At 41.4% G+C, this 9790-nt stretch overlaps 2 protein-coding genes across 2 annotated transcripts; one reads left to right on the top strand and one right to left on the bottom strand.

Annotated features, from left to right (window-relative positions):
* On the bottom strand, window positions 1–2748 carry LOC136966182 (mitochondrial pyruvate carrier 2-like). Its single transcript, XM_067260616.1, has 5 exons — window positions 2623–2748; window positions 1565–1605; window positions 1332–1416; window positions 1031–1142; window positions 1–325 (listed from the first exon to the last, which is right to left on the bottom strand). The coding sequence occupies exons 1-5, from the start codon at window positions 2720–2722 to the stop codon at window positions 283–285; spliced, it is 381 nt and encodes a 126-aa protein (XP_067116717.1). The 5' UTR covers window positions 2723–2748; the 3' UTR covers window positions 1–282.
* Window positions 2749–3247: 499 nt separating this feature from the next.
* LOC136966318 (DDB1- and CUL4-associated factor 6-like) lies at window positions 3248–9332 on the top strand. The gene is made up of 18 exons (XM_067260796.1): window positions 3248–3471; window positions 3678–3739; window positions 3856–3948; window positions 4072–4257; window positions 4436–4549; window positions 4637–4772; window positions 4887–5098; window positions 5617–5710; window positions 6033–6143; window positions 6361–6639; window positions 6737–6878; window positions 7124–7474; window positions 7597–7629; window positions 7849–7987; window positions 8143–8299; window positions 8587–8675; window positions 8859–8967; window positions 9213–9332. The coding sequence occupies exons 1-18, from the start codon at window positions 3384–3386 to the stop codon at window positions 9269–9271; spliced, it is 2454 nt and encodes an 817-aa protein (XP_067116897.1). The 5' UTR covers window positions 3248–3383; the 3' UTR covers window positions 9272–9332.
* The last annotated feature ends 458 nt before the right edge of the window (window positions 9333–9790 follow it).

Raw genomic sequence — 9790 nt, 5'->3', positions numbered from 1 at the left:
AAACTATGAGGCTCTATAAATGCCTTGGTTATAAATAAAAAGGAATGTGCAATTCCCAAATGTTCATTAGAAAACCTATAGCGTATGTAATCTAATAACATAAGTAATTACATTAAATAACCCAACGTATGATTTCCTTTGTTTGTGATGTGCAAAGCATAGAAATGATGGGAATGTGCGCTTACAGGAATGATGAGTGTGCATGTTTGTGTGTTTGTGTGTTGTCAACTTCAGTTCTTGGCCTGTAGTATTACATTTGTATAGATTTCCATTACTAAACATTTAGGAAGTTATTGTCTCCTGTGTCTTCAACTCCTGGTTGTATCTGAAACAGATATAGAAGGATCACTCAACACACATTAATGGATGATCAAATGTTGTTACTGTCTTGCGGTCTATTTCAAAGTGTAACTGCGTCCAATCAGTGGCCAGTTAAAGAGGAACAGAACTATTGTTGCAATCTTGCCAAGTCAATGTACATCTCAATAACTCCATAAAGTTATATATTAGTCTATGCAATGGTATCTTGTGCTATCATCTTATCACCTTGAAAACATGGAACAAACAGGAAAGGTGAAAAGATTAACATAAGGTGTGCCTTTAGGAAACAAAAACACAACAAAGCCAAAAGGATCGGACTAAGAATCTCTGTTAAAACCATATTGACCAAACACTCTACCCTCCATAGCTTCCTTTTAGCTTGTTTTTCACATGAATTCTATAGATCCTTTTATGGGATCATTCTATGGATCATTTAATGAGTTTTGCGGGATATTATCATGTACTTTATAATAATATTTTCAGATTAACGATATGTCAAAGCGTATCATTTCATTAACTATGATTTCACATTGTTGCTATTGAATGTAGCAAAATCCTACATTCGTTCAACGTTTCCTTTTGTCTTTGTGTTGAAGAACATCACATTTTCCTCACGAGAAACGATGTCTGAATCAGTATGCAGTGAAGATCTTGTTTTATACAGCCTAAACAAGGATCATACAGTATACAGTATGAGGTCAACACTCACCTCCAAATTCGAAATAGCTGCGAAGCACCAGCGAAACCAACAAACAAGTTTACTGCAAACAGATTCCAGTTTTTTGGGAGGATGATAAGAGAGTATCTGGACCAGAGAACACCTGGAGGTGGACAGGGGAAACACAGGTGTGAACATGAATATACCTCTTTCAGAAGGTAAGAATTTCAGTGTCTTTGGGGGAATCTTCAACTTGGTAAACTTGTGTTACTGTACTTATTTCACACATACACACACACACACACACACATACATACACACACACACACACACACACACACACACATTGTACCTGTGGTCAGAAGTACTGCAGACTGAGAAATACTGAGTTTATCTGCAGGTCGAGCCATGTCTGCCATGCCTGCAACAACCAGGCCCTTTTAGAGAGAACAGACAGAATGGACAGTGGATTAAGAACCAAGAAGAGAGGGAAGGAACATTTCAGGACAGTGAGAAAAGAAGGAATACTGCAGAGAAGGAGAGACAAAGAGACCATCACACACAAACGGCACCCAACACACTTACCCATTTAAAAACAGGTGCCCAGAAGAACACTGTCTTTGGACCTTGGAACGTGATGAAAGAATGGTTTAGCTGGACACATGGATCACGTTAGCTGGTTCCAATCAACAAAATCTCACAATTAAGTTTTTTCAGTCAACATTACAAAAGGTAGCGACACATGCTTATTTATTAGGCCGACTCTGCAGATACTGACAATCATTGTTTTCTTCATTCTCAGGTTCCAAAAGCATTCTTAGATTTTTCCTATTGGAGTACCATCTGAATAAAAAAACATTTCACCTATAAAGGAATACATTAGGAGCCAAAAAAGAGTTAGGGTTCTGCCTTATGGGTACTGAAAAACATTTGTAGAACCCTCATTGCCAGAAACTGGAGACCATTTGTAGAGAATATAGTAATTAAGTTTTTTTTTTTTGGTGTGCATGCCCTTCGAAGATATCCTCTTCACCTTCAAACGCTTAAGCAGACCCCAAGCTTCTGAAAACTTCAGACTCATTCAACCAATTTAGTTCCAAACCAATCAGCATTCAAGGAGCCTATTGTAAGTTTAACTTGCTGGTAGAATTAATGTTGGGAGTGTCCTCATTCACCTGTTTTGCCAGAGACTCTCTTCACAAAACCAGAAAACAATAATTCAAATACGACCAACTTGTATGGAGATAAGATAACCCATAGATGAAGGTCACACATGGTTTGCTAGCCTTCCGAATAAGGGTTAATGCTTCACTGAGCCTAATACAAAGTCCAGACTTTTAGTTCTTTTGCTTTTCCATGTCCATATAAGATGTTACAAAAATGATTGCAAGGAATCCTGGATCCTCTGTTCCCAATTTCTATTCAAGTCATAGAGTAGATTAACACTATCTACTTATGGAAATCCAATAGTAAGCACCTGCCAAGCCGGGAGCCCCCTTAAATCCCTTCCTCTTTCCCTGCTTTCAAGTCTCAAGTCCAGCACAGTACAGTTCACCACAAATCTTTTATGTAGACGTTATTGTTCCATTCATTTTCAAATGCCGAAAGTCATAAGGTCAGCCAGGTAAAGGTGGTCTTCTTACCTGCAGGATGGTTGTATAGAGGTCTTAGTTTAGCAGGTAATACATGCTCAATTCTGTTCAGAATCCTGTGATATGAAGCTCTTATACCTATCAAAGTCATTTCAGAAAATAACTGTCCTACAGTAAAACTTAATTTCTATTTTGATGCTTGATATTACCTGTGAGCCCTGTCATTTGCCCGGTAAAAAATGAAATATCAGAATGCAAAAGCATTGGATTTTTAGGGGGCGTTAGAAACAGAAACTCCGCCCAACGCGGTTAGAGAATACTTTTAATAGGCCACACTTTCGCAATTCTGAAAATGTGACCCAGTGTAAACAAGTTTAAGCTGTGTGAGTAATCTTTGACATGTTCACAACTACCCAGGTGCGCATTTTTATTATGAGTATTGGAACTAATCGAACGAAAATCACGCATTATCATAAATTAAATTGCTTTAGATTTAAAGAAAGAAATATTAGCAATTGTTTTGATTGGGATGAAACATTTATGATTGGGTAGGGTGTTGACATGGAACGTTTCGGGTTTGCGCGTGCGCACGACCCATGTAACCCACACTATTACCCCCTTCTCTCTAACGCGTCTGATGTGAAAGTTCAGACTTGTGGATCTGTCTGCTGTATTGAAGAAATCCTGTCGACGACACCGGACGGATTTATTCGGCAGTTCTGAAAGTGAACTACTTTAGATAAGCGAGCTGGTGATTAGCTCTTGAAAGTTGAACTACTTTAGCAAAGTTTGTGAACGAGGCTTGGGACACCATGCCCGTTGCAACCAATCCAATCTGGGATATTAGGAAGCGCTCCATCCATTCTAATAATTTGAATTTAACAAGAAGTAATTTCTTAGGTAAGCAAGCATGAAAAGTTTTTGACATGATGTTATTATTCCACCGTTATAGAATGGTTTCCTCAGTACATGATTGATAATATAGAAAGTACTTCCATTGGTTGAAAATGTATCGAAAATGAGAGAAATAACATATTCTTGTTGACATGGAATCTTGGAATATATCCTGGATATTGTTGTTTTATGAATTTCTTCATTTTTACAAGGGAGAAAAGAGTTTGTTCAAAAGCTCAAACTTGAGACAACGTTTGATGTACATGAAGGCTCTGTAAGTATCACTATTGTTAATAGTTATTATTGCAATCCCAATTTAAATTATATAATTATTAAAAAGAAATAACTGACAAAAGAGAAAGAACAGCCTATTGGTATTGTTTATGACAGGTCAACACAATATGCTGGAATGGTACCGGAGAATACATCCTATCTGGATCAAATGACAGCAATCTGGTCATTACAAACCCATTCAGGCGAAAAGTAAGTCAGTGTCAAATATCTGAAAATAAAAATAAAATGTATATAACAGATTAGGAAACACATCCTATTATTCATCTAAGTCCCAAATATAGATCACCAGTCTTCTGTTGTTTTTTCTTGAAGGTGCTGGCAACCATCAAATCAAAGCATGGATCCAACATCTACAGTGCCAGGTTTATGCCACAAACGAACGACCATGTGATTTTGTCATCAGCAGCAGATGGAAAGATATTTTATACCAACATAGGCCAGGGTTCCAGTGTGGTCACCCAGTACCAGTATCACTGTCATATTGGGGCTGCCTATCAGGTATCCATCCATTCTAACAGTGTCAGTTATGTTTGGGGGGTGATTATCTACTGTAATTTTGCACATAGGAGTGGGGCAAGTGGTTTATTTACGTTTGAAGATCTATTCACATCTTTTGATACCTGAGTTATGTTTATGTGCAAGTCATGTGATCGAATCCCCTTTTTCTCATTGGTAGTTATTGACAGTCTCTAACGATCCTCACTCCTTCCTGTCATGTGGAGAAGATGGAACCATCAGGTGGTTTGATGTCCGCGTTTCCCCCGGATGCCGGCAAAGAAACTGTAAAAAGGTACGTAAGCAGTAGGTCTGCACACATGTTATAGTTCTACACCAAGGAATTACCCCAGGGGTCACCTTGTGGACTTTTGAATTTTAGGACGTCCTCATCGATTGTCGGAGAGCTGTGACATGCATGTCCCTATCGCCCATGGATCCTTTCTACCTGGCGGTTGGCTGTTCTGACAGCTCTGTTCGCATTTACGACAGGCGGATGCTAGGCACCATATCAACAGGTAGGTTCAGACATCCACCGCATCTGCTGTAATAGGTCAGCAAGGTTTTTCTGTGGTAATACAATCGAAATAAACAAAAAGATCGATGTACTTTCTCCTGTTTACTCTACGCAGGCTGCCATTCAGGGAGTGGAGCATCTGGAATGTGTGCGCGCTTCGTGCCCCTGCACCTGATCAACAAGTCATGGCGTGTCACCTCTCTGAATTACAGCCAGGACGGTAGGGAGGTGCTGGCCAGCTACGACTCAGATTGCGTGTATCTGTTTGACCCCAAAGATGACACGGCCAGGGAGTTGATGGCACTGTCCCAAGACAGCAGAAATGAAGTAAGGGTCAACTTCTGTGAAAGTACAGCATGTCATGAAAGTTTGTGTGCATGAATTATATGTTTGTGTCTAAATGAGTGAGCGAGCGAGCATATGAGTGAGTGAATGAGTGAGTGAGAACAGCTTGAATTCCTTTCCCAAAACAGATCCAGGGAGATTGTACAGGCATACAGAGATAGACTGGTGTCCTAGAAATAGCTCCAACCAGCCAAGGACACACACACGCACACACACACTTAAATGTGTCTTACCCGCTATCAACACAGTGTCATGTTCATAAGTGTTTGCATATGTGTGTGGGTGCGGTGCTTATTCCAAAGGATCTGATCAGAGCCAACTGGGTTTGGGGGCTGTTTTGAAAAGGCACCGGAGTGGAAAAAAGTAAAGAAGGTGGTTGGGGGAGGGGAGGGCAGCGGGGGGGGGGGGGGGGGGGGGGGGGGGTCTAGCATGGTGACAGAGAGGTTATTTTTGGAAAGGCCTTGCTATGAATACAAGGATGTTGTTGCTTCACCCCCCAGCCAAAGCAGGCTCCTTTCAAACGCCTGCGACTCAGAGGGGACTGGTCAGACACGGGCCCCCTGTCACGGCCAGAGAGCGAGAGGGAACAAGATGGTAAGAAGAGACCTCTGCACAGACACACACCAGATGTCCGGCCAGGGGCTGCCTTTAAGCACATGTGATAGCAGCTGGTCACAGTCAAAACACCGAGCCACACAATTGCATAGAGGGTCACAAACAACACAGGATTTAAGAAACACCTTGTTCATTTCATTATTATTTAAACAGGGATTCATTTGTCTGTGAACATGTTTTTTTCCTCAGATGAGCCCTGAATTACAACATTATAATTCAATTTCAATGAAAGTATTAGACAATATATATTATATCTCAATTCAGAAAGGACCTTAACCTTGTTTTGTCGATACTGTTATAGATCCCAGATCAAATGTGTCATTGATGCAGAGGATGTCTGACATCATGTCTCAATGGTTTGAGGAGGCCAGTGAGGCCCACATCCGAGCTCTACCACAGTCAGACCCAAGAGGTAACGTCTTACTGCTGAATGTTGCTGTCGTATCTACCCAGAGCTGATTTTGACATGACCAGATACTTACAGATATGATTGTAAATGCAGTTTGAGTTATTCCTGCCATTTTCCTGTTGTTCTCTTACTTGACTATATTCAGCTTTTATTCTTAAAAAAAATAAAAATAATTACATTTCCTTCCTCCTTGGATTTGTTTGGGGGGTTGTACACCCAGGTACGTCCATCCAGCCCGAAGGTCCATCACAGACTCCTGGACCTTCCCCACAAACCAGTCTGGACGCCCAGGGATGGTCAGGAGTAGATGATCCATCTCAGCCTCAACCAACAGCAGCTACCTCCTCCCGCGAGTGCTCCTGTTTGGAAGAAGACACTCATCCAGTCTCGTCCCCTTCCACTGGGTGCTGTTCCTCCTCCCTCTCCTCCCAGCCAGCAGACCTAGATGGACAGCTTCCTCCTGTTGACCCATACAACAATCTTCAGTTAACTCAGACTGGTCAGAGCCATATTAATACTGTACCATTTGATCAAGTTCATAAAGAAAAGGCATGTATTTGACCCATTTACTGATCACAATTGTGATGCTCTTTCAGAACACCCCGACACAGCGAATATGAGTGTATTAAGTCAAGGTACAGGAGGTCTTCTACCCACATCATCAGAACCAGTACTGAGCCTCCATTCCAGCACTGAAGACACCACCAGCACCATTCAACTGGAGTTTTCACACCTATGGTACAGCAGATTGGGTCTTCCAGTGAATAGTAGCACATTGTATAGTAGTGTACAGCCAAGTTATAGTTTTCTTCCTATCAAACTATTTTACGATATTACTTTACCAAGAAGAGGGTCATCCCACATCACAAATACCATTATCAATAAGTATCTTTAATCAACCCGGGCCAACCTGGGTGTTAACACTTCCACTGAACTAACCAATGATGGTAACGGATCTCTTCCATCTTCTTGTCTTTTGCCAGGAGCAGTGCAGGCCACCACCCCGGAGCCAGCCACACTCCCAGCAGCCAACCAATGGCCCACACAACAGCACAGAGCCCACATCAGCCTCAGCCAGAGAGGGGCGCTCTTACGCACCCCAATAACAGCTCCAGCTCTCAGACGGACTCATCACTCCACCACATGGACAGCACCAGAGCTCCAGAGAGGCCAGATGCTAGCCCAGTGGAAGGAATGGATAGCTCTCTTGGTTCTAGCCGTGAGGAGGGGCTATCGGGGGTAAGAGGACAACCAGGGAGCCAGAGAGATGAGGATGGGGAAGACGGAGAGGAGTACCCCTCTAATGAAGCCTTGCGGTCGATATGGGGGCAAGGGTAAGGGTCCTCACTTAATACACTAAGTAGTCAATTACATTCTCTAGGGATTTTTCTAGGCAGAGCTGTTATCTGCTGAATTTCTACTAAGTGGCAAAATTCTTCCCCTTCCTTCCTATCAGATTCAGGTCGACATTAAGTGACAGAGTGCTCAGGTGAGATGTGGTCTCGGAATTATCTGGAATGAGATTGTAATGTGCTGTTTTTGTAAATTGTAAAGTTACATAGTTCTGTTCTCAGCCTGGCAGATGGCACTGGCACAATATTAGAAAACAACATTGGAATGTGTATTTTGTTTGAAGTGCTGCATACTTTACTACATATTTAGTGTGAGAGAATGCTGAAACTACCATTTGTTGTGTATCTCCCCAAAGGCGTTCTGCTGCTGTTCGTATTCAGGAGATTTTCAGGCGGAGGAAAGAGAGGCTCGAGCTAGCAGAGAGTGAAAACCGACACATTGCGAAGCCCTCAGTCAAAATGGCCTACAAGGGCCACCGTAACTCCAGGACTATGGTACGGTCATACTGTAGAGTTGTGCTGTCCTCTCTGTTCTTATTGGACAGCAGTGGGACAGTAGGATAGGTGTGTGTCATCTAGCACCTGTAGCATTTACTCAATCATTAAGAATGCAAAGAATTCAGGTGACGCTGTTACGGTTCTGGTTGCAGACCAAAGAGTCGTGTTTCTGGGGGGAACACTTTGTGCTGAGTGGCTCCGACTGCGGACACATCTTCATCTGGGACCGCCACACAGGGGAGCATCTGATGCTGCTGGAGGCGGACAACCACGTGGTCAACTGTCTGCAACCACACCCTTATGAACCCTGTGAGTTGTTTGGGCTTTTCAAGTTGACATGGGATTCTTCATAGGGTACTCTTTGTTCGTGTATTTAAAGGCATTATATGTGAGGGTGTTGCTAGAGTGCTCTGAGCATTTATCAATGTTTCTCTTGCCTTTAGGATACTGAAGGTATTAACTGTACTTGACGTAGAATGCTTCCTGTTAAACATTCAGCTTATAAAATGTTCACATGATTTGGAGGACAGGAGGGCAGACTGTTAAGAGAAGTTGAGTAGAGGATACAATTTTGAATGCATGTTTAACTTTTTCAGTGCTTGCCACCTCTGGGATAGATTCTAACATCAAGATCTGGTCACCTATGGAGGAATCCCCTTCATTTAACAGATTATTAGCAGAGAAGGTAAGGCACCTGTGTCTGTTTTGTATGCTGTTATGTATATTGCTGCTTACATTTGGTATATTTGTGTAAAACCATTACAACATACAAAAGAAGAATGATCTGGGCTTTGCCATATATTACACTACAACAAAGTACTGCACTACATTGTGAAATCCATGTCAATTTCTTGACTTTTCTCTCCAGGTGATCTCCCGTAATGAGCTGATGTTGGAGGAGACAAGGAACACCATCACTGTCCCAGCATCTTTTATGCTGCGGATGTTGGCTTCACTCAACCACACCTTTAGAGCAGGTGAGATGTGCATTTATTTTTGCGTAATAGGTTTTTTTTGCGTAGGAGTGTTTGGGTAACACTACAAGGTCTAATAAAAGTATTTCTATATTAATAAGTGTACAGTCTATACCTGAAGTTCAACGAGGCTTTCATCAATCCTCCAAATGGCATACATAAATACATTTTCAGTGATGAACAGTTATACAAATAGGTCAAAGGTTACTATTTGGTGTTAATTTTTGATTGTCTTTTGTGTCCTATAGACTCTGAGAATGGAGAACGCTCAGAGGGTTCTGGGCAAGAGAATGAAGATGATCAATAATTGTTCTGCTGTTCTGTTGAAGCCCTACATGTTTAACAATAAGCAGTCTTTTATCATGGAATTCGTATTTTTTGTGTACTTGTTGAAACTGTGTGGTGCAGAACTATAGTCTATTGTAAAGGGATGTTTTAAATCTCTATCTCGTTAAATGTGTTTTGGTATTAAACAATGGCAACACTTCACATTAAGGTAACATTAACTACCATATAACTACAGTGCAACACCTATAGTAACAACATTATAGTTACGTTGGAACTGATATGTAGTTACCCTTTGCAGTTTAGTGGTAGAAGTTGTTACACAAGGGACACTTGGCATTGGGGAGGTTGGACTTTCCTGGGATATGTGGATCTTGACATTGATTTTATTTTGGTAACACAACCTTCAATTTTCCCTTTACATTGTAAAGTATATATGGTAAAGTTGACAAAATATACTTACACTTTAAACCCCTCCTCCATAGTTTTTTGTTGATTTTATGTAAAGCACTTTGAGCTGCAATTCTTGTATGAAAAGTGC

Source organism: Osmerus mordax, chromosome 22 (assembly GCF_038355195.1).
Source record: "Osmerus mordax isolate fOsmMor3 chromosome 22, fOsmMor3.pri, whole genome shotgun sequence".
Classification (NCBI taxonomy): domain Eukaryota; kingdom Metazoa; phylum Chordata; class Actinopteri; order Osmeriformes; family Osmeridae; genus Osmerus; species Osmerus mordax.
Note: the sequence above shows the minus strand (reverse complement) of the source record. Positions and strands in the feature narration are given on the sequence as shown.